The sequence below is a fragment of the Canis lupus genome, chromosome 24, assembly GCF_011100685.1.
Source record: "Canis lupus familiaris isolate Mischka breed German Shepherd chromosome 24, alternate assembly UU_Cfam_GSD_1.0, whole genome shotgun sequence".
In the NCBI taxonomy this organism is placed as follows: domain Eukaryota; kingdom Metazoa; phylum Chordata; class Mammalia; order Carnivora; family Canidae; genus Canis; species Canis lupus.
Genome location: NC_049245.1, coordinates 21024322 through 21049467, shown reverse-complemented (window position 1 = coordinate 21049467; position 25146 = coordinate 21024322). Strand labels below are relative to the sequence as shown.

The 25146-nt window shown below is 45.1% G+C and overlaps 1 protein-coding gene and 1 long non-coding RNA gene across 2 annotated transcripts; both read left to right on the top strand.

Annotated features, from left to right (window-relative positions):
• The first annotated feature begins 3416 nt into the window (after positions 1-3416).
• ZCCHC3 (zinc finger CCHC-type containing 3) lies at positions 3417-6369 on the top strand. Its single transcript, XM_038571903.1, has one exon. The coding sequence runs from the start codon at positions 3634-3636 to the stop codon at positions 4846-4848; it is 1215 nt and encodes a 404-aa protein (XP_038427831.1). The 5' UTR covers positions 3417-3633; the 3' UTR covers positions 4849-6369.
• Positions 6370-16475: 10106 nt separating this feature from the next.
• Positions 16476-17965, top strand: LOC111092196. Its single transcript, XR_005377370.1, has 2 exons — positions 16476-16612; positions 17147-17965. It is a non-coding gene; the product is annotated as an uncharacterized LOC111092196 (long non-coding RNA).
• The last annotated feature ends 7181 nt before the right edge of the window (positions 17966-25146 follow it).

Here is a 25146-nt window from a genome sequence, read left to right as displayed (position 1 = left end):
GCCTGGCCCCTGTTCTGTGATCTCCACAATAGGCCAGTCTGACTGCTAGAACACTGCTAAGGAGAATGGCTGACAGTTTTTAAAGAAATTCACTGAAGGGGCACCTGGGTAGCTAAGTCTGTCAAGCGTCTGTCTTTGGCTCTGGTCACGATCCCAGGGTCCTGGGATTGAGCCCCATATCAGGCTCCCTGCTCAGGGGGTCTGCTTCTCCCTCTGCCTCTGCCTACTGTTCCACCTGCTTGTGCTCTATCAAATAAATAAAATCTTTAAAAAAAAAAAAAGTCAGAAAACTCACTCTTTAAAAAAAAAAAGTCACTGAAAAATAAATTAAAATGTTCAGTCTTTTATCCAACTCATAGGGAAAATTGCTGGCAGTGATAATCAACAAGAAATAAAGCCAAAAATAACCAAAAAAGAACACAGAAATCTTGGACCTGCAAAATTTGAGCTGCGAAAAATGGAATTGATGGAAGGAATGGCTATACACATACCAACAAAACCTTACAATACAAGATGTTATTAGTAAAGTTCCAGATGGACCTAGAACCCAATCCACAGATCAAATCTTTTCAAAATACAGATCTCTTTGTAGTCAGAAATAAAACAAAAATGCCTAATATATGTTGGTTATATGACAGCTTTTAGCTAGTGTAGTAAGATAAGAAAAAGTATAAGATCTGAACAGAAGAGCAAAACCTTCGTTATTCAGACAATGTGACTATCATCATAGAAAAACAAACTGGGGATCCCTGAGTGGCATAGAGGTGTAGCGCCTGCCTTTGGCCCAGGGCGCGATCCTGGAGACCCGGGATCAAATCCCACGTCAGGCTCCTGGTGCATGGAGCCTGCTTCTCCCTCTGCCTATGTCTCTGCCTCTCTCTCTCTCTGTGTGTGACTATCATAAATAAATAAATAAATAAGTAAGTAAATAAATAAATAAATAAATAAATAAATAAATAAATAAATAAAAAGAAAAACAAACTGAGGGGTGGGTTAAGCATCTGCCTTTGACTCAGGTCATGAACTCCAGGTCCTGTGATGGAGCCCTGAGCAAGCAGCAGGATTCTTGCTCAGCAGGGAGTGTGATTCTCTCCCTCCACCCCTCCCAACCGCTCCCCACCACTCATTCTCTCTCTCAAATAAATAAAAATATTTTTTAAAAAAAGCACAGTGATTCTAAAAACCACTGAAAATTTTAAAAGATGTCAGCACTGTTGCTACTATACAAAATTCAACTGTATTCCCTTTAAATGCCAATAACAAATATTCTAAATATATTTACAAGAGCAATCAAGTATCATACCTTACAGTAATTCTTTAATTATGCAAGACCTTTATGAAGAAACTATAAAATGTTATTGCAATTTATAAGACTGACTTAAATAAATGAGAAATCCAGTGAGGTCATAGATGGAGCAATTTAATATTATTAAATGGCTAATTCTGTACACGTTGAATGCAATTGCAATTGAAATCCCAAAAAGCGGTTTCCTGGAACTTAGTATATTGGTTCTAAATTTTGTACAGAGGATCCAAATATAGCTGAGACAGACTTGTGGAAGGAGAAGGAAGAATGCTTCCCATAAAAAAAATAGAGTTCGGTTTTCTCTTTAGTATATGGAGTATCTAGGTATAGCAGGCTCTCACTTATGGAGAGCAATAATCAGCAGGAGTTGACTTGTGACTGCCCCTTCAAATAGAATACTGCTCTCCAGCTCACCCAGCACATTGTTCTTTAAGGCACATGCCTCATCCTGTAGATATGTGTATGATAGTTGCTCGGGTGGGAGGATAGGGTAAGAGATATAGAAGAGGTTATTTTAAATTACATGGGTTCTGTTAGTTTTGTAAATATCCTCCCAGTGAGCTGCCAAGCAGAAAGAAGAAAAGAGTGGATCGTGTGACTCTTAAGAGTTCGATGCTTCTGGTAGTGATCTGAGCAGGATCATGGGAATAAGTGGCAGAGAAAGGATGGAAGAAAGCACACCAGAGGTTATAGTGTGAGAGAACTGCAAGGTCCAAATGGCACAAGACTTGGGGATGTTGGCTTCCCTGAGGCAAATATGTGGAATTAGGGTGAAGAGAAAGGTCGAAAGGTCGTAAGACAAGAACTGACAGGGACTCTATAATGCTAAGCAAAACTAGAAGTGTCAGAGAAACAAGAAAGAATCCAACACCAACAGAAGGAAACATAATCTTTCCTGGGAACCCACTGTAGACCAAGCACTTTGACACAGGCTCTCTCCTTGAACCCCAACATTAGTCCTCTGAGAGTAGGCATTAATATCCCTTTGTTGCAGATGAGCAAACTGAAGCAATGTCTGAGGTCATTGGCCCCATGTGACAAGACTGAGATTCAAAGCAGTCAGATTCACACTAGGGCCTCCTGTTTCCACAGTCCACTTCTTCTTTCACTAAAGTCACAATGGTCACTGAAGCACCCTGAAATGCACACAGACTTGCATAAGGAAAACAAAGCTAACAAAGGATATTGTTAAACACATCCCCTCAAACAGCTAGACTTTATCAGCGCTTCCAAAGCACCAGTTCAGACAGATGAAGGAGGAATAGGAATTCTGTCCAGCGCCAACTTCAGCCGAGCATCTTTGTGTTAACCAGATTTTCTGGAAGAGTCTGATGCAAACAGCCTTAACCCACAACGTGAGAAGCAAGGCAGTTTTAGAAATATGTCACCTACATGAGGTCGCCTATTTTAATTCTGCCACCTGATCATGTGTTTTAACCCCGTCTCCAAGCCCCTGCCTCCTGTAAAATGGGTGTAAATTACAGCGTGGTTCTGGAAGATTCCATGTGATAAATCTTGCAATGTCCTACTATGCTTAGAACAGTACCGGGCACCTAAGAGCTCAATATATTACCATTGTCACCATGAGTATGATGGAGGTCTTTTTTAAAAATAATGCAGTAATACTTAGAAATGCATCTTTAAAAAAAAAAAAAAAAGGACTGATGGATAGAAGTGTAGTGGGATGAGGCATAGTAAAAATTCTAATGATGGAAAGTTAAAATAGTCAAAAGTTAAAGGTAAAATGTCCACTGTGAAATTCAACTTTCTCTAGGTTTTAAAATGCCCATAACCAACGTTGGAAAAACAATGCACGGCCGTGCGCTCGGAGAGGAGGAGGGGTTAGTTTCGTTTTGTTCCCTGTCAAACAGAAAAGGTATATAGAGAAGAAAACAAAATGGGCGAGCTCCTCCCCAGCTCGGGGCCGCAGGGCCGTCCGCAAGGCCGCCTGAATGAGCTCGAGGGCCGCTTGCGAAAGAGCGAATCCTCGAGAGCGCGGCCCGGGGCTGCCAAGCCCTCGCGAGGGACAGGGACGCGCTCCAGGCGGCGCCTCCCGCCTCAGCGCCCAGGAGGTGGGGCCGGAGCGCGCGCCGGCGGAGGCGCGGCGCGGCGCGGCCGTTACCCGGGGGCTCGGGGCCGGCGCCGGCAGCAGCGCGCCGCGGGTAAATACCTTCAGCTGGGCGGGGGAAAGGAGCGTCGAATTTCAAAAAAAAAAAAAAAAAATCCACACACACACCCCAAACCCCCCACAGCCCCGGGCGGGCGGGCGCGCGGATGGGCGCCCTTTGGCTGCGGGAGCGAGTGGAGGATGCTGGGAAGGAGGTAAAATGGCCACCGGCGGCGGCGCGGAAGAGGAGAGGAAGCGGGGGCGGCCGCAGCTCCTGCCCCCCGCGCGGCCCGCGGCCCGCGGCGAGGAGGCCGAGGGCGGCCGCGAGAAGATGGGCTGGGCCCAGGTGGTGAAGAACCTGGCCGAGAAGAAAGGCGAGTTCCGCGAGTCGCGGCCGCCGAGGCGGGAGGAGGAGGGCGGCAGCGGCGTGGGCGGCGGGCTCGGCTGCCCCGCGGGCCTGGCGGCGCCGGGCCTCGGCGACTTCCCCCCGGCCGGCCGCGGGGACCCGAAGGGTCGGCGGAGAGACCCGGCCGGCGAGGCGGCGGACCCCCGCAAAAAGAAGGGTGCAGCCGAGCCGGGCCGGAGGAAGAAGGCCGAGGCGGCGGCCATGGCGGGCCCGGCCAGGCCTGGCGCGGCCGAGGACGCGGCCGAGCGGCCCGCTCAGGACGAGCAGGCAGTGGCAGCGGGCCCCGCGGCGGGCCCGGGCAAGGGCCGCTTCCTCGTGCGCATCTGTTTCCAGGGAGACGAGGGCGCCTGCCCCACGCGGGACTTCGTAGTAGGCGCGCTCATCCTGCGCTCCATCGGCATGGACCCGAGCGACATCTACGCAGTCATCCAGATCCCGGGCAGCCGCGAGTTCGACGTGAGCTTCCGCTCGGCGGAAAAGCTGGCCCTGTTCCTCCGCGTCTACGAGGAGAAGCGCGAGCAGGAGGACTGCTGGGAGAACTTTGTGGTGCTGGGGCGGAGCAAGTCCAGCTTGAAGACGCTCTTCATCCTCTTCCGGAACGAGACGGTGGACGTGGAGGATATCGTGACCTGGCTCAAGCGCCACTGCGATGTGCTGGCCGTGCCGGTGAAAGTGACCGACAGGTTTGGGATCTGGACCGGGGAGTACAAGTGTGAGATCGAGCTGCGCCAGGGGGAGGGCGGGGTTAGGCACCTGCCGGGGGCCTTCTTCCTGGGGGCCGAGAGGGGCTACAGCTGGTACAAGGGTCAGCCTAAGACGTGCTTTAAATGTGGTTCCCGGACCCACATGAGCGGCAGCTGCACGCAGGACAGGTGCTTCAGGTGCGGGGAGGAGGGGCACCTGAGCCCTTACTGCCGGAAGGGCATCGTGTGTAACCTCTGTGGAAAGCGAGGACACGCCTTTGCCCAGTGTCCCAAAGCAGTTCACAATTCCGTGGCAGCTCAGCTAACTGGGGTGGCTGGGCACTGAACACCCGCCTGCCTGCCAGGGTGAACACAGAGCCAGCTTACCCCTCTTAAGTGCCAAAACTTTTTTTTAAACCATTTTTTATCGTTTTCGAAGGAGATCTTTTTAAATCTACAAGAGACATTTTTCTCTCGCTCTCTCTCTCTGCCTTTTTAAACCGAGTTTACTCCATTTCAGCCTTTTCTGAATTGGTGACTCTGTCATCAGTAACTACCGAGGACTGTAGTGTCGCCTCCCCCTTTTTAAAATTTTGTTTTCGTTTTTGTATCTGGGTTTGTTTTTTTTTTTTTCGTGGTTTTGTGTGGGGTTGTTTTTATTTTTTTGTACTTTTTACTCCCCACGCCTTGTCTTCTCCCGGGATTTTCACCCATTGGGCTGCCTTGCTCATCTTTATGCCCCAGCACTGGGTACGGGGCCCACCACGTAGTAGGCACCCCATCAGTGTTTGTTGAATTGAGAACATTGTTGACTGTGGCTTCTGTCAGGGTGTCTACTTTTTGCAGCTCTTCCCCTCCCCTTTTAATTTGCTGCTTCTATTCTATGTGGTCTGAGAATTTGTGAAACCAGTGTTGTTAGAAGTGTATGTAATCTGAGTCAATAAGCTCTGAATGGTGGCCAAGGGCCTCTCTTATGGCATTAAAATGCATGGACTTTGGGACAGCTGTTCAGTGGCTCAGAAGCCATTTTTCACAGAATCATGGAATTAGAATTTTCTTGCTGGAAAGGAACTGAATATTGGTTTAGACCAATCCCTTGGACTTCCAACAGATGAAACAGGCCCATTGAGGTTAAATGACTGGGTCAAAATCACATGGCTGTCTGGTGCCAGAGCTAGCCTAGAGTAGAGTTCCCTGACCCCAAGCCCGGTGCTCATTCCACTACCTCTCACACTTCACAACATTTTCCTCAACACTTGAGGGCCCAGAAAGTCTGATCCCTCCTGAATGATGAGCCCAGAAGAATGCTAAGAAATCATCTGGAGGGAGAAGCAGAAAGGGATTTAGCAGGGCTTCTGAATACTTGGGAGATAAGGAAGGGACAAAGGAACATAATCTAGGATGCACTCATTGCTCCCTGGGGTGTCATATCTGGATTAAAGTGCCAAGTCCTTTGGGGCCTTACCCTTCATCGTTCATTGCCACCACTTAGAAATGGGGGTGCTCCTGAATAAGGAGACCTACCAGAGGTTTACATTTGCACCTTAGCCTCAATAGCTAGAAACCCCAGAGAAGCCTCTAACTGGAGCTCATCTACAATTTCCTGACTCGCAGGAGAAAGGTGATTTTAACCTGGAATCATAAGTAAGCTGTTAACTCTAAAATATGCTTGCAAAATAGGTCAAGCAAGAGGGCATTGGGTCAATAAGTGTTACCAAGTTAAAGTAGAAGAGACAGTACACTGCTTTTCTTTTTAGTCTTTGTTTTTCCTTTGCTTTATGTTTTGCTATTTCCTTGTGGCTTAGAATGTAAAATCGATTGTTAAAAAGTTTTGTTCTGAATAAATATTTATCTTTTGTATTGCTAACACTGTTGCCCTATCTCCTTTCAAAGTGTAAGATCCTCAGGTACACAGACTCTAGTTCAATCTATACTTCTACACATTTGTTTACGCTGCAACTACATTTCCAACCCCTGCTGGCTATACTTAGCACCTACTTTGTTGTGCCAGGCCCCTTGGAATTGTTTCCTAAACCCTGTGGATGCATTGCACTCAGCACATTGCAAAAACTCAAATTTTAAGCCTTAACTTTGCTCCAAGGAATCAAAATTGCTGGTGTGAGTGAAAATAGTTTTAGTAAGCAGCCCTAAGCAATTCTGATCCGCAGCCAGGTTTGAGGCCACAGTTCTGAATGGTACTAACTTGAGAGAGATGGATTCTGGCCTCAGGAGATTAAAATGGGGAAGGCAGAAGTAAGATGTTAGCTTCATCATCTTACAGTTACTCTGAGTGCCATGAATTGGAATTAAACTATTTCTAGGCTTTTGAAAATGTCATCTCTTCAGGTATTAAGGGAGAAAGAGAAAGTCCAGGAAACTTCCCAGAGAGCAGACTCCTCCAACCCAGCCCTGGAAACCCCAGACACAACTGACTGAAGAAGGATTTTCAGCTCTGAGCCCTTAAAGTGATCCAATGCCAAGAACTAAAGTTCTCAATGTCTTGATTCTCTAACTCAGTGATTTGAGGATATTTCCAGAGTTGATAAGGTGGTGTTGAGGCCTGGTGGGCTCTTAGGAGCCCTGCCTGTCCACACCAGCTCAGCCCCTCTTTTCTGTCTCCCAAAGCATACAGACCCTTCCCTCCTCCATCCCTCCCCCTCCTCTCTCCTTCTCTGCCGTGGGTTTCCCTCCTTCCTGGAGCGGGAGGCTGGGAGAAAGCCTGCATTCATCATACCCGCCTTCCCTCCAAGCGGGCCCTGTGCCAAGGAGCCTCCTTGGAAGGAATCTTCCCTCTCTGCCCTCCCCCACCCCTCAACTCTCCTGCAGGGAGCAGAGGAAGAAACTAGTTCCCTGCCCATCCCCCACAGGATCTGCTCCAGGGCCTCCTGCCTGGCGGTCTGGGGACGGAGCCCTGGCCCGGAACGGAACAAACCTCCCCCAGCTTCCTCTCCTGATCTAGCAACCCCCAAATTACAATCTTTCACTGTTCATGGGCTCCTAGGGATTGTGCAGAGATCCCCAGACTGAGGCTGGCTGACTAGCTGACGCCCTAATCCGGCTTTCAACAGAGAGCCGGGGCCATTAGAGCCAAGCCCTCCTGCCAGGCACTTTGCATACAGCAATGAGACAGTTACTTGCGGAGGGAGCTTACAGATAGATAATGAGCAGTTTTTAAAATAATGAGAGGTATTTTTAAATATTCTGAAAAAATACGCTGAGTATATATTGTCTGAAATACCGGTCTCCTGGAAGAGAGGATGTCCTGACCGAAGCCTACAAGATGAATAAGCCAGGTGAAGAGGGCAGAGCTGACCACATCAGCCTGTGCAAAGGGCCAGAGCACACAGGGTTCAGGGTGGCTGCAGACTCACAGAAAGATATGCTTGGGAAAAGGCCGTGAAGAGGCAACCCTGGGCCTGTCAGTGTTACTTAAGAGGTCTTTGTCCTGACCCCCTCCAGTCTAGCCACCTCCATTCCATCCACTTACTTAGCATGTATAAACACCAACTCTTTCTAGGCAATGGAATACAGCAACATAGTCAAGGTCCCTGGGACTCAAATTCTAAAGGCACACGGAGACATAATTACAAACTATGACCAAGCACTAAAAGAAACAGAGACTGATCTGGTCTTGAGGGTAAAGGATAACTTTCCAGAGAAAACATCTTAACTGAGATCAAAAAGTTGTGTAAGGAGTTAATTGACAGATGGGGTTGATTGGATGCCTGGGTGGCTCAGCGGTTGAGCATCTGCCTTTGGCTCTGGGCAGGATCCCAGAGTCCCGAGATCAAGTCCCACATCGGGCTCCCTGCATGGAGTCTGCTTCTCTCTCTGCCTGTGTCTCTGCCTTTTTCTGTGTGTCTCTTATGAATAAATAAATAAGATTTAAAAAAAAAAAAAAAAAACGAGATGTGGTTGGCAAGGGTGTATTAGCCTAGCCAAAAGGGATAACAAGTATAACAACCCTATTGCAAGAGGAGGCATGGCCCATTCTAGAAACCAAATGAAGCCCAGTGTATTCAGTCCAGGTTTAGAAACAAACCACTCTAGGTATTGAAGAAAATAATGGGGCCTAGGTAGGGTATTAGGAATGACTCCTAGAACTAACTGAACTAACCTACTAAAGCAGCTGCTACCTCTCATGGAAAGGAGCCAGAAAGCCTTCACTGGAAAGGTTGAGTTTGAGAACACACTACTGAACCTACCATCCAAGGACAGGCTGCCAGGATCAGAAGACCACTGCCAATTCTACTGTCAGGACAATGAAATATGTTTTTGAAGCTAGAGACATGACACTAGTGTCTCCACAACCTTCCTTATGAGCAGAAACAGATGAAACTATTTGACTCTTGCCTTACTTCCACCTTCAGACCTCATGCCAAGTATATCTACTTGCTGGAGCTTGAGGTGCAAGGGAGTCAGGAAGTGTTTGAACTTTCCAGCATGTGTAGCACCAGAAGGCACAAAAACAGTGGGAATCAGCGCGCTTGGCTGGCTCAGTCAGTAGAGCCTGCGACTTTTTTTTTTTTTTTAAGTTTAATTTATTTAATCTCTACATCCTGGGACGCCTGGGTGGCTCAGCAATTGGGCACCTACCTTTCTTTGGCTCAGGGTGTGATCCCGGAGTGCTAGGATCAAGTCCCACTTTGGGCTCCCTGCATGGAGCCTGCTTCTCCCTCTGCCTGTGTCTCTCATGAATAAATAAATCAAAAAAAAAAAAAGAGATGGTGAGTCCATTTCCCAAGATTCGGAACAGAGGAGAAAATCCAAGTTTGAGATGAAAGTCTTGAGTCAGATTTGGGACACAAAATGTCTAAGAGAAGGTATAGAACAGGTAGTTTAACACAAGTCTGAAATCCTAAGGAAACTTCTGGGCTAGAGAAATAAACAAGAGTCCTATAGCAATGGCCTTCAAACTCTTTAACCACATCCCACACACAATAAGACAGACATTTTAGGGACGCCTGGGTGGCTCAGCGGTTAAGCTCTGCTTTCAGCTGAGGCCATGAGTCCCAAGTCCCTCCTTTCCACATTGGGCTCCCAACACAGAGCCTGCTTCTCCCTCTGCCTGTGTCTCTGCCTCTCTCTCTGTGTCTCTCATGAAAAAATAAATTAAAAACCTTTAAAAAAAAGATTTTAGATTGTGGCCATCAGACATATGGACATATGTACTTATGTATGAGGAAGCAATTTTAGGGGCACCTGGGTGGCTCCGTTGGTTAAGCATCTGCCTTCAGCTCAGGTCAGGATCCCAGAGCTCCCAGGATTGAGCCTGGCATCAGGCTTCCTGCTCAGCGGGGAGTCGGCTTCTCCTTCTGCTCCTCACCTCACTTGTGCTTGCTCGCTCTCTCTCAAATAAAATATTAAAAAAAATAAACAAGTTTATATGTATATAAAGAAATAATATTAACCCTGTGGGCGGTGTGCCCTGACATTGTTCATTCTATTGCTTCATTATTTTATAAACACATGACCCATTAAATTGATTTTTACAGTCTCAACGGATCATGAGAGAAAGCATAGGGGAGAAAGTATAGCAACTTGGATCACACCTTAAGCAGCTCTGACATGTGAGTTTTCCCTGATGGAAAAGGATAGGGTAACACACTAATAAAGGAAAGCCAGAAGGGAGAAGGGAAAGAAGAGTGTAGAGACAGAAACCAAGGAAGGAAAGTTCCAGTCAGAGGGATTAACAACCGCATTATTGAGTGCTGCAAGAGATCAAGTAAAATTGGCCTTGAGAAATATTAAGTAAAGTCAGGACTCAAGAGTACCCATTAGACTGTCACGTGGAGGTCACTGGTGAGGGCTGTTTAGAGGCATAGTGATGGCAGCAGTAGGCAAACGAAGGAACAAATAACCTTCCTAAAATGCCAATCCAGTACTCTGACACTCTCTCAGGGGCTCCCTATTGCTCTAGGGAGTCAGCCTAGCATCCAACTCCTTTTGCCAAGAGGCTCGTGGGCGCCTCTGGAACTTCATTCTCAGCCAGAGGACTCATTACATCTGTTCATGTAAACTCTAGGTATGGCCAACAAAAAATAAGCAGAAGGAGTTCAGTATGGTGGAGGGTGGAGCAGTACAAGAGGAAGCTACGGGTGAACAGGCCTCAGAGTATACCAAGTTTAGGGTGGAGTGTCATGAGAGTGTACCAGATATGTGCAAAGCAATGGATCCATACTACTGCTACTTACTGGATTATCAACCCGACAGAGAATATTTAGGGGAGGACAAGTTTCATGAAAATAAACACAGATAAAACATGGAGGAGAATGCAAATTTTACAAAGCTTTAAAATAAAACATGGGGAGAGCCTGGGTGGCTCAGTCTTGTGAGTGTCTGACTCTTGATTTCAGGAGGGGTCATAATTTTGATGTTGTGGGATCAATCCAGCCCCAAGTCAGGCTCTGAGCTGGGCATGGAGCCTAATCAGGATTTTCACTCTTCCTCTGCCCCCACCTTAAATAAATAAACATGGGACACCTGGGTGACTCAGTTGGTTGAGCCTCTGCCTTGGGCTCAGGTCATGATCCCAGGGTCCTGGGGTGGAGCCCCACATCAGATTCCCTGCTCAGCAGGGAGCCTGCTTCTCCCACACCCCCCACCCCACCCCACACATGCTCTCTCTCTCTCTTTTTCTCTCTCTCTTTCTCAAATAAATAAAATCTTTTTAAAAATAAATAAATAGGGAAGCCCGGGTGGCTCAGCGGTTTAGCGCCGCCTTCAGCCCAGGGTATATTCCTGGAGACCCGGAATCAAGTCCCATGTCAGGCTCCCAGCATGGAGCCTGCTTCTCCCTCTGCCTGTGTCTCCGCCTCTCTCTCTCTGTGTGTGTGTCTAATGAATAAATAAATAAATCTTTTAAAAAATAAATAAATAAAGATTTATTTATTTATTCATGAGAGACACAGACTGAGAGAGAGAGGCGGAGACACAGGCAGAGGGAGAAGCAGGCTCCTCGCAGGCAGCCCGATAGGGGATTCGATTCCGGATCCCAGGATCACGACCTGAGCCGAATGCAGGCACCCACCTGCTGAGCCACCCAGGCGACCCCAAAATTCACATAATCTTTAACACAGCATTCATTTATAGGAAATGAATCTATAGCTAAACTTGTGCACAATACCAGTGTACCAGGATGTTCACTGAAGAATTAGCAGGGGTAATAAAGCCTGGAAACAGCCTGATTGTTTATCAATAGGTAACTATTTAGATAAGCTATGGGACATCCAAATAGAGGAACACTATGTAGCTGTTTAAAAGAACAGTTTTGTATATATTAATACAGAATGCTCTATAAGATGTATCTTTTTTTAAAATCTTATTTATTTATTCATAGAGATACACAGAGAGAGAGAGAGAGGCAGAGATACAGGCCGAGAGAGAGAAGCAGGCTCCATGCAGAGAGCCCAACTTGGGACTCGATCCAGGGTCTCCAGGATCACACACTGGGCTGCAGGCAGTGCTTAACCGCTGCGCCACTGGGGCTGCCCTGTAAGATGTATTTCAAAGTGAATGAAGCAGGGTGCCGAAGAGCATCTGGCTCTTAGTTTTGCTGGGGTCATGATCTCAGGGTCCTGTGATCAAACCCTGCTTTGGGCTTCATCCTCAGCAGGGTAGTCTGCTTAAGTACCCTCTCCCTCTTCCTCTGCTCCTCCGCCTGTTCTCTCTCTCTCTCTCTCTCAAATAAATAAATAAATCTTTAAAAGAAAATAAAATGAACAAAGCAAGATATGGTATGTTACTGTTTAAAAATTCTAAATTTAGGGTGCCGGTATGGCTGAGGTCATGATCTCAGGATCCTGGGATCCAGCCCCACATTGAGTCCCACATTGGACTCCCTGCTCAGAGGGGAGCCTGATTCTCCTTCTTCTTCAATCTTTACCCCTGCATGTGCTCTCTCTCTGTCTCGTTCTCTCTCTCATATAAATAAAATATTTTTAAAATAATAAAAAATAAAATTTATAATTTTGATTTTATTTTAATTGAGTTATAATTGACAATAAAATTGTAAGATATTTAAAGTGTACAATGTAATGATTTGATATACATATTTTATTTTTAAATTATGGAATTAATGTGTACACTCTGCAGAGACTAGAGTCCATTTCCTATTTATTTATTTATTTATAAAGATTTTACGTATTTATTTGACAGAGCATGCACACCCAGGGGGAGTGGCAGACAGAGAAAGAGGGAGAAGCAGACTCCCCGCTGAACAGGGAGCCCAATGTGACACTCCATCCGAAGACCCTGGGATCATGACCTGAGCAGAAGACAGATACTCAACTGACTGAGCCATCCAGGCGCTCCCCATTTCCTCTTATTTTTATTATTTTTTAAGATTTATTTATTCATGAGAGACACAGAGAGAGAGAGAGAGAGAGGCAGAGACACAGGCAGAGGGACAATCAGGCTCCATGCAGGGGGCCCAATGTGGGACTCCATCCCAGGACTCCAGGATCATGCCCTGGACCAAAGGCAGGTGCTAAACCGCTGAGCCACCCAGGTGTCCCTTGTCTTTTTTTTTTTTTTTTTTTGTCCTTTTTTTTTAAAGATTTATTTATTGGGGCATCTGGATGGCTCAGTCAGTTGAGAATCTGGCTCTTGGTTTCAGCCCCGGTTATGATCTCAGGGTCCTGGAATCGAGTCCCACCTTGGGGTCCATGCTTAGTGAGGAGTCTGCTTGTCCCTCTCTCTCTCTGTTCCTCCTCCACCCCGCTCTCTCTCTCTCGCTCTCTCTCAAGATAAAGGGGGAAAAGTTATTTATTTATTTATTTATTTATTTATTTATTTATTTATTTATTTGAGAGAGAAAGGAAGAGAAAGAGTGTGTGCGGCAGGAGGGAAAAGGGACAGAGCGTGAGTGAGAGAGAGAATATCAAGCAGACTCCCAGTTGAGCGTGGAGCCTGACGCCAGGCTCTAGGCAGGATCAATATTACCATCCTGAAATCACTAACAGAGCAGACCCTAACCAACTGAGCCACTCAGGCACCCCTCTACTTGTCCTTCTTTAATGATACTCAAAATATCCCTTAGCACACATTCTTTCATCTTTAAAAACCTAATTCTCTCCTTCAGTGTTCTCACTTTTGATAAGGGTTTCCTCTAACCTGAGCAGCCAGGCCCATCCTCCCCTATTTCTCTGAGGGCTTATCACTGAAACAGCCTGCATGTCCCCTGGCACAGTGAGGCACAGGAGAGAGCACCAGGTTCCTGGATTCCAAATGCTTGACTTCAATACTCCCTTATCACTGGCAAGAGTAGCCAGTGCCCTGAGACCTGATTACGCCTCCCCAGGAGCTGGAGTGAGGATTCTGTAGGTACAAGAGGAACTGCCCACCACAGTTTGTGTCCTCCCTTTCTAGAACATTTCCTGAGACCCCAGAATTCCCTTCCAAAATATCCCTAAGCTCCTTTGCAAAGCCTTTGTGGGTCCCATCCATGGGTTCATCTCAGCTGAGGATAAGCTACACTGCCTAATACACACCTTATAGCTCTGAGGTTTAGTTCTCAAAAGTAGCTGCTTGCAAGACACAGCTTGGATATGGGGGCTGGGTTGTCCACTCGTGCACGCTCGGTCCCTCACTGATGGGATGGGAGATAGCTGGACAAGAGCAGAAGGCAGGATCCAGTAGCTCTTCTTGGGCCAACACATTCTGGCACAGAACTCCAGGGGTCCTGGAATTCTAATTCGAACTTGGCTTTCCAGGTTTTTTGGAGGGTATATTCGTCAAGATGGAGAAGGAAACATATTTTATCCAGCACATCAGACGGATGTCTAGCATCTATTTAGAGACATATAGGTCTCCAATGGTACTCTTGTCCCAGGGCCCATAAATGCCCAGGTTTGGTTGTATCATTTCTTAGCTCAGACAAATCACATAACCTCTCTGGGCCTGTTTTCTTACCCACCCCGCCCCCGCCCCCCCCGCCCCCCCCCCCCCCAATGAGCTTAATGATAACTGCCTCATCAGGGATGGTGAGAAAAATGAAGCAATTCATGCAAAGGACTTGGCTGGGTGCCAGGTCCTCAGCAAACAGTAGCTACCCTCCTTACTTTTCTCTTGTTGGCTCCCCAGCTAGCATCTCCCATGATTTTCTATATGACATCCAAACTGGTGTCTTTTGTAGGATTTCCACAGAGCTCCTCCCTCCTCCCTCTTTACCCAGTAACCATAAGCGCCCCATTCTCTCCACCCAGGCGAATCCCACCCCTCTTCAATTATGAAAACTGCTACCGGTAATTGCACGTGATTGCACGTTTAGGATGTTTGAGGCATTGTATTAAGACCTTGACTTGCGTTATCTCAACTCGGTTCTGACACCAACTCAATGAAGTATTATTACTCCCCAAACACAAAGACACTGGATCTGGAGCGTTGAAGCCCTGGCAGCTGGCAAGTAGCAGAGCCAGCGGGGATGGGAACCGAGGGAGTCTCACTGCAGAGTCAGGTCTTCCGAATACCCAGTCATGATCCCACATGCCGCCCCCTCCCTCGTGCCAGCGCACAGGCGACCCCTCTCTCCTGCAAAGGCCCTCATACCCCATTAGTTCTCCGGATCTGTTTGTGGACTTTCAGCCCAATAGGGCGGGCACTTTGTCTCACGCCACGTTGCCCACATCGTGGATCCTCCCTCCGTCTCCCATTTCTCTTCCTCCCTTCCTCCCTCCCATTAAATATTGAGTTCCTACTCTGTGCCAGGCTTTGTGCTCGTTCACATGCAAAATATCACCAATGAAAAAATCAGGGGAGGATGGACTTTTATGTCATTTTTCTCGTTCTTCTTTATGGCTTTCTGTTTGGCTAATGGGTTCCCCTGGGTGCCCCCCACCCCCCTGGGAGCACGCAGGCCAGGCTCCTAGAACCCAGTTCCAATGCTGCTTTGCTAAGTAGCTTTGGTCGGAGGAAGGCCCTGTCCCCTTAACTCCCAGCCCCCACGCCTCCTTCTCCGGCCCTCAAATCCAGGCCGCCCTGCCCCCTCCGGAAGGGGGAGTTGGGGGCGAATGCCGAAATCTGAGTGGCTCTTTCAAGCCTCCGTTGCTGTAGCAACCGGCTGCACGGGCCGTGGCGGTCCATTACACCATCCTCCGGCGACGCAGCCAATGGGCTCCGAGCTCCATCCCCGGCGCCCCCACCCCGAAGCTGCCCGGCAGCCCACCAATGGGTAGGTCCCTTGGCACAGAGCCCTGCCCTCGGCCCAGGCACACCACCAATGAGCTTCGACCCCGCTCTCCCTCTAGCTTCAATGTAGCAACAAGAGTCGATTTTTCAAAAAAAAAAAAAAAAAAAAAAGGAATTCTCTAAATTAGAAGGAACTAGTAGTAACGCCTCTGTCAGTTGCAGCCTGAATGATCTTTAGCTTATTTAAGGCGAATAAAACTGTTCCAATTACGCAACAATATATGTCATTCTGTACTAAACAATTTTGGGCAATGAAAAATGCAGGCAATGGGGTTGATATCTGCTCTCTGTGGATTTCTTTCATTATAGGTATTTTGATTTAACTTAAAATCATCAAGGAACCGGTCATCTTTCCTTGTTTGTATTTCAAATCCATACAAATTAAAGATGCTGAGTTTTTGATGCTGAGTTCATGAGATATTGACCTATGTAATTGGTAGTCAACTCTTAATTGGTTTAACTCCTGCCTGAATTCAAATAGTAAAACTGTAGGATAAATGAATGTTTATTTTAATCCATTGAAGAAATAACATTTCCAAGGGATGTTGTGTGATGGCTTTGACACTCTAAAGTCTAAAGAAACTAAATGTGTATTTAAAACCTTGTCATTAAAAAAAAATCTTATTTTTTTATTTTAATTTTTTAAAGTAGGCTCCATGCCCACCGTAGAGCACAAGGCAGAGCTTGAATTCACGACCCCGACGAGTCGAAGGTTTAATCCACTGAGCCACCCAGGTGCCCCCAAAATAAACTTTATTTCTTTTCTCTCTCTCTCTCTTTTTTTTAAGATTTTATTTATTTATTCATGAGACAGAGAGAGAGAGAGGCAGAGACACAGGCAGAGGGAGAAGCAGGCTCCATGCAGGGAGCCCAACGTGGGACTCGATCCAGGGACTCCAGGACCACCACACCCAGGGCCAGAGGTAGGTGCCCAGGGCCAAAAGCAGGCACCAAAACGCTGAGCCACCCAGGGATCCTAAACTTTATTTCTTAAAACAGTTTTACATTTATAGAAAAATTGTGAAGACAATACAAAATTCTTTATCTCCCACCTACCCTGTTTCCTCTGTTAGTAACATTTTATTTTAATATGGTACATTTGTGGGGCACCTGGGTGGCTCAGCGGTTGAGCATCTGCCTTCAGCCCCAGGGCGTGATCCTGGAGTCCTGGGATCAAGTCCCACATTGGGGTCCCTGCAAGGAGTCTGCATTTCCCTCTGACTATGTCTCTGCCTCTCTGTGTGTGTGTGTCTCCCATGAATAAATGAAATCTTTTTTTAAAAATATGGTACAGGAGCTTGTAAATAAACCCTTGTGTGAAAAAAAATGAAAATAAAAATAAAAAATATGGTACATTTGTTATGATTAATAAACTAATATTGATATATTATTAGTAACTAAAGCTTATAGTTTATTCAGATTTCTTTAGTTTTTACCTGATTTTTTTTCTATGCCAGGACCCCATCCAGGATGTCATATTGCATTTATCTCATGACTCCTTGGTTCCTCTGCGCCGCGGCAGTTTCTCTCAGACATGAACATGACTTATCACTGTTGGTACTGACCTTGATCACCTGGCTGAAGAGGAGCTTGTCAGGTTTCTCCACTGGAAAATTACTTTTCATTTACCCTTTTTCATTCTATCTTCTTTGGAAGGAAGTGAATTAATATGCTCAACCCACACCTAAGGATGGCAGTTATGTTAACCTCCTTAAAGGTAGAGTATCTACATAAGTTATTTGGAATTTTTCTGGAGTGAAGATTTGTCTTTTCTACTTATTATTCGGTTATTTATTTATATCAGTATGGACTCATGGATATTTATTTCATATTTTAAGTTATAATCCAATACTACTTAATTTTGTTGCTCAAATTGTTCCACCTTTGGCCTTCGGGAGCTCTTTTAGTTAACACCTGTTTTCCTTTGACATACCCCCATCGTTGTATGCCCTTTCGTCTTCTTCTTCTTGATCTTGGGAACCTCCTTCTTTCTGGCATTATATGATACTGCAGGCTTATCTTGCATATTTCCTGCTCAGGTCCTAGAATCAGCTGTTTCTCAAAAACCCTGATTCCTCCCATTGGAGAGTGGTATTATAAACTAAGATCTGGATGCTAAGTATGCTCATTGCTACTGAGGTGTGATTTCTTTTAAGCCTTCAAAACTAACAGAACAAAGAAATATATATGTATATACTAACCTGTTTGTAAACACATATCTATAAATATTTCTGTATGTAACCATCTGTATCTATATTAAACTAAACATGAGTTTATATTTTGCAATTCTACTCCATTAGCACATGAGTCATTATAACCTTCTCTCCTTGCTTATCTGTAAATTCCCGCTCCAACAGTGAGAAACTTGGCTCCTACTATCCACCATCCATTTACCTAATTGTTCAACTCCAGCGTACATGTGCAGCAGTATCAGGATTGTTGACCCATATCCCTGTGGGAAACTTTATCAACTAGAATGCAGTACTTCTGTACACTTTCTGTGGCTTTTAGTTTTACAGGATCCACTTATTTCTTTTTTTTTTAAGATTTTATTTATTTATTCATGAGAGAGAGAGAGAGAGAGAGAGGCAGAGACACAGGCAGAGGGAGAAGCAGGGAGCCCGATATGGGACTCGATCCTGGGATTCCAGGGAGCCCAATATGGGACTCGATCCTGGGATTCCAGGATCATGCCCTGGGCCGAAGGCAGGTGCTCAACCGCTGAGCCAACCAGCCGTCCCTCTCTGGATGCTTGAAATTATTTTTTAAAATTTCACCTGCATTAGCATTTACTCTTTAAGTTGTACATGTCTATGGGTTTTGACAAATGCATAATATATTCACCATTATAGTATCTTACAGAAGAGTATTATCACCCTAAAATGTCTTCTGTGCTTCATCTATTCAATTCTCTCTCTCTCTCAAACGTTAATAACTATAGGTCTTTTTTTCTAAGATTTTATTTATTTATTTGAGAGAGAGCGTGAGTGAGTGAGTGAGTGAGTGAGTGAGAGAGAGAACACAGCAGTGGGGAGAGGCAGAGGGAGAAGGAGACTCCTTGCTGAGCAGGGAACCCGATGTGGGACTCAATCCCAGGACTCCAGGATCAGACCTGAGCCAAAGGCAGATGCTTAACTGACTGAGCCACCCAGGTGCCTCCATAGGTCTTTTTACTATCTCTATAGTTTTGCTCTTTTGTGCTTTAAAAAAAAAAAAAAAAAGATTTATTTATGAGAGAGAGAGAGGGTGTGAGGGGCAGACGGAGAGAGAAACTTAAGCAGACTTCCATTCTGAGTGTGGAGCCCAACCTGGGGCTTGATCTCACTACCCTGAGATCATGAGCCAAAATCAAGAGTTGGCTGCCTAACTGTCTATGCCACCCAGATCCCCCTGTGCTTTTTTTTTTTTTTAAGAGAAGATATACAGGAGTATATTTGTTGTTGCTTTTGTTATAGCTACCACTCACTGAATCCTTACCATGTCCCATGTCCTGAACTATTATACTCTCCCATTTTGCAGATAAGAAAATCAAAACAAATGAGTTGAAATAACTCCCTAAAGACTATTAATATTGAACAAATTTTTACTTCAAATCCTGGACACATTGATTGTTTAAAACCCCCGTATTTATATGCTTGACTTCTGAATCATCTAAGGGAGTCCACCACATTTAGCCAGTAAGATGAGGATGACCTACTTCCTGCTTTACCCAAGCAGTCCCAATTTATTTTTGTTGTTCTAGCATAATTATTAATGTGTCCCCTTCATCATAAATTATATGGTCACTGCCAAAGGAAAAAGTCTAATGAATTTTAGAGTCAGGTTATAGGGGTAAAAATTATACTCCAGGAGATGAGGGGATGTACCAGTGGTGTGTGATTTCAGAGTCACCAGGCAGGACCTGCTATCCAGATCAAATCCCCTCTGCCATCCAGTCACCTTCCACTTTTTTCTCCCAATCTGATTAATCCCCATTCCATCAGTCATGCTGGTGCTGTTAGTATTCATGAGAGACACACAGAGAGAGGCAGAGACATAGGCAGAGAGAGAATCAGGCTCCATGCAGGGAGCCTGATGCAGGACCCGATCCCAGACTCCAGGATCATGCTCTGTGGTGAAGGCAGACGCTCAACTGCTGAACCACCATGGTGTCCCATGCTGTGCTGTTAAAATGACTCTGCCACTGTCCTTTTCTGCCCATAGACATGTCCCCAGCTATGGTCTCTCTTTTCTGCCTTGTGCTTCTCTGAGTCTCAAAGTACATCTCATGGATTGGCCATCCAGCATTCCAGCAGGATTTTTAAGGCTTTGGCATTTCACAAAGGAATAAAAAAAAAAATTCTCCCCATTCAAAAAAAATAAAACCCACATTTTAAAACTTTGGGGTTAAAAAAAAACAAAACAAAAAACTTTGGGGTAAGCAAAAGATTGTCAACTTTTTATTTTGCTAAAATGAGAAAAACCTCCATCTTCTATATTAGTCTAGTCTTTTGGAAATATAATGTAAGCCTTAAGTGTAATTTAAAAATTTCCAGAAGCCACATTTTAAAAATTTTTTAAAAAGAAAGAAAAAACAGGTGAAAATAAATTTTTAAAGATTTATTTATTTTAGGGCAGACCAGGTGGCTCAGCGGTTTAGTGCCATCTTCAGCCCAGGGTCTGGTCCTGGAGACCTGGGATCGAGTCCCACATCAGGCTCCCTGCATGGAGCCTGCTTCTCCCTCTGCCTGTGTCTCTGCCTCTCTCTCTTTCTGTGTCTCTCATGAATAAATAAATAAAATCTTTTTAAAAAAAATTATTTATTTTAGAGAGGGAAGCACGTGTGGGGGGAGGGGCAGAGTGAGAGGGAGAGAGAGAATCCTCAAGCAGACACCCCACTGAGCCCAGAGCTGGATGCACAGCTCCATCCCAGGACCCTGAGATCATGACCTAAGCTGGAATCCAGAAGCAGCTGCTCACCAACTGAGCCACCCAGGTGCTCCAAGTTAAATTAATTTTAACATATTTTATTTAACCCAATATATCCAAAATATTATAATCTCAACATACAACCAACAGAAAATGTATTAATGTAATATTTTACACTTTTTATACTAAGTCTTTGAAAACGAATGACAGTTTTGCACTCTAGCATATTTCAATTTGGACTAGCCGTTTTTTAGTGCTCAAGAGCCCCATGTGTAGTTCTAAACTATTATTTGGTAAAAGAAAGATCCATTGTACACACACACACACACACACACACACACACACACACACTTTCATGATTTCTGGTGTTTTTTTTTTCTTTTAAGATTGATTGATTTATTCATGAGAGACAGAGAGAGAGAGGCAGAGACACAGGCAGAGGCAGAAGCAGGCTCCATGCAGGGAGTCTGATGTGGGACTTGATCCTGGACCCCAGGATCAAATGCTGAGCCACCCAGGCATCCCCATAATCTCTAAATTTTAAAGAAGACATTTAGATAAATCAAAAAATGAATTACCTTGTTCTTACTGTTCTCTTTCTGCATTAAGAAAGTCCTTGATGATCATGCCAGTTCACAGACTGATATTTTATTTTATTAACATTTTTTTTCTTTATTTATTTATGAAAGTCACAGAGAGAGAGAGAGAGAGAGAGAGAGAGGCAGAGACACAGGCAGAGGGAGAAGCAGGCTCCATGCACTGGGAGCCCAACGTGGGATTCGATCCCGAGTCTCCAGGATCACGCCCTGGGCTAAAGGCAGGCGCCAAACTGCTGCGCCACCCAGGGATCCCCCAGACTGATGTTTTAGAGTAAGACACAGTTGGGATGGGTGGAGTTGCAAGATGGTATATGGGTTGGTTCCTTCCTCCCTTTGAACTCCTATTGAGAGTCTGTGTTGTGTGAAGATCTGCTAGATGCGGGATGCCTGGGTGGCTCAGTGGTTGAGCATCTGCCTTGGGCTTGGGTCATGATCCTGGGGTCCTGGGGTTGAGTCCCATGTTGGGTTCCCTGCAGGGAGCCTGCCTCTCCCTCTGCCTGTGTCTCTGCTTCTCTCCCTGCGTCTCTCATGAATAAATAAAATCTTAAAAAAAAAAAAAAAAAGATCTGCTAGGTGCTGGGGATACAATAGTGAGAGTGAAAATTAGGTGGGTCCCCTGATCTCACAAAGTTTCTGCTCTGCCGTAGTGTACCAAGTGAGGCTATGCAGGCAATGAGAGGGTGTATTGCCCGCAGAAAATTTAAAAACAATAATAAACCTGATTAAAAGTCAGCCTGCATTTTATTCTCTCCATGTGCCCACAATTCTAAACCTTGTCAGTGATAAAATACTCCTCCCTGAAGATCAAGCTTTTGGTCTAACTTGAATCTTTTTTTTTTTTTTTTAAGATTTTATTTATTTATTCATGAAAGACAGAGAGAGAGAGACAGAGACACAGGCAGAGAGATAAGCAGGCTCCATGCAGGGAGCCCGATGTGGGACTTGATCCCTGGAATCCAGGATCACCCCCTGGGCTGAAGGCAGGCGCTAAACCACTGAGCCACCCAGGGATTCCTGGTCTAACTTGAATCTTAATAATATATTTGTAAGCTTCAAAACAGTCTATTTTAATTACTCATGCACTAATAAACATTATATTCTACAAGGAAGCTAACTCAGAGCACTCCCAGCTTAGTTGGCCCTTAACACATGTCAAGTCAGATGCAGCTACACACGTTAGTTTTGAAAATAAGTTCACAACAGTCCAGAATTGTTCCAGTTAGCTTCCTGAGCACTGTGTCTCCAGACCCTTGGGTACAACATATGTCTCTGTTTAAACAATAGATTCAAAATAAGCAATGATAGCACAGATTATGAGGCTGAAGATTCAGAATTTGAGTTGTTTCAACTCTGTCATTCAATATGACCAGGTGAAGCTTTTGTATTTAAGTTAAAATAGTGAAACAAAGAGCGAACTACAGTGTGGTAACTGCAAATTTTATTATTTAGTAAAATTGTATTATTATACTATATTGTATTACATTTTATTACAATTTTCATTTGATAAAAATTATGTGTTTTTTGTTTTTAAGTAGATTCCATGCGCACTGTGGGGCTTGAACTCACAACCCTAAGATCAAGAATCACATATTCTACTGACTGAGCCAGCCAGGCGCCCCTGATAAAATTTTGTTTTACGGAATTTGATTGATTTATTTATTTATTTATTTATTTATTTATTTATTTATTTATAAGAGACACAGAAAGAGAGAGAGAGAGGCAGAGATCTAGGCAGAGGGAGAAGTAGGCTCTATGCAAGGAGCCGGATGTGGGACTCAATCCCACATCCTGGGATCACGCGCTGAGCCAAAGGCAGACAGATGCTCAACCGCTGAGTCACCCAGGTGTCCCTGAATAATGTATTTAATCTTAAAATCAATTCTTAGGGCACCTGGGTGGCTCAGTGGTTGAGTGTCTGCCTTTGGCTCAGGTTGTGACCCTGGGATCCTGGGATTGAGTCCTGAATCAGGCTCACCACAGGAACCCTGCTTCTCCCTCTGTCTCTGCCTCTCTCTCTGTGTTTCTCATGAATAAATAAATAAAAATCTTTTTTTAATTGATTATTTTTAAAAATTTTTTAATATTTTATTTATTAATTCATGATAGACATAAAGAGAAAGGCAGAGACACGGGCAGAGGGAGAAGCAGGCTCCATGCAGGGAGTCCGACTTGGGGACTCAATCCCGGGACTCCAGGACCACGCCCCAGGCCAAAGGCAGGCACTGAAGGGCTGAGCCACCCAGGGATCCCCTGATTCTAATTTTTAAAGTGTTTTCTTGGAGGGGGGCACCTGGGTGGCTAGTTGGTTAAGCATCTGCGTTTGGCTCAGGTCATGATCCCAGGGTCCTGGGATGGAGCCCTGCTCAGTGGGGAACCTGCTTCTCCCTCTCCTGCTCCCACTGCTTGTGCACTCTCTCTCTCTTTTTCCCTGTCAAATAAATAAATAATTTTTAAGAAGTGTTTTTCTTGTTTTTAAACCATAATGTGACATAATTATCATTGCTCACTATGTATGCTTATTTTATCTTTTAAAGAATATATTAATGTAATTGAAAACTATTGATTTGATACTCTTCCTTTTTTTGTATTGTAATGTTTATTTTTGCTGACATGATTACATATAAAAAGTTCAAAAAAAGAATATTTTAACCATCTACATTTCTTTTCTGGCCATTATCCTTAGTATTGTTCCTTGCATTTTATGACCGTTCTTGAAGATATTGTCATTTAGAGGATGTGGGTGTTAAAAGTTATCTGTCCTGGGATGCCTGGGTGGCAATGAGGGTGTTAAAAAGTTATGTCCTGGGATGCCTGGGTGGCTCAGTCGTTTAAGCATCTTTTTTTCTTTTTCTTTTTTTTTTTTTAAGATTTTATTTATTTATTCATTTAAGAGAGAAGCAGAGACACAGGCAGAGGGAGAAGCAGGCTCCATGCAGGGAGCCCGATGTGGGACTCGATCCCAGGTCTCCAGGATCATGCCCTGGGCCGAAGGTGGCGCTAAACTGCTGAGCCACCTGTGATGCCCTCTTGATTTTTTTCTTAAGTCATTATCTTGGGGTTGTGGGTTTGAGCCCATCAGGCTCTGGGAGGGGTCTGCTTAAGATTCTCTCTCTCCCACTCCTCGTCCCTCTCCTCCTCTATCCCCACACCATCTCCAAAAAAAGAAAACAAAAAAAGTTATATGTCCTGAGTGTCACATGAACCAGGTAGGCCACTGGTGCACTGAAGGAAAGGGACTTAGGGCTAGAAAAGCTACAAGGAGAGAGAAAGAGGTGGGAGTGCTGGAAAGGGTGGGGGAACGAACTTCACAACATCCTGTGTGGAGAGGCAGCAGAGCTTGTCCCACAAACTGAAGAGGCCAATGTGGCTGGAAGTTGGCTGAAGACAAAGAAAGTGAGAGAGGAGGTCAGGTTGTGAGTAGGGGTCAGACCAAGCTTGGCCTGGTGGGCCCCATGAAAGCCTGGTGTTCATCTTGAGAGTAATGGTGAAACCACTGAAGGCTTTAAGAAGAGAAGACACACAATCAAATTCGTGCCTGGAAAATACCATCATTCAGGCTTCAGGGAGGGGAATGAAATGGAAGGACACCTGGTGGGTGCAGGGACCAGAAAGGAGGCTAGCAGGTGACCAGATGAAAGGTGATGGTGGCCTGTCTTGTTGGGTAGCGGTGGTCAGCATCTCTTCAAGAATTTCCTGGTCTTCCTACTGCAGTCTACATTGAACAGCTCAGTAATGAGCTCAGCCTTGAAAACCTATGGCCTATAAGATTTAGACTCTGGGGCCCCCATTTGAAAGGATTCAGGGTAGTCAGTGTACACTGATAATCATCACATCTCAGTGGCAGACTGGGGTTTTAGGTTTTGTTTTCCAAAATTTTATTTTCTTCTCTGGGTTCTCATAGGAATTTGAGTACACTCCTGATAGAACATTGCCTTTGATTCACTCAATAA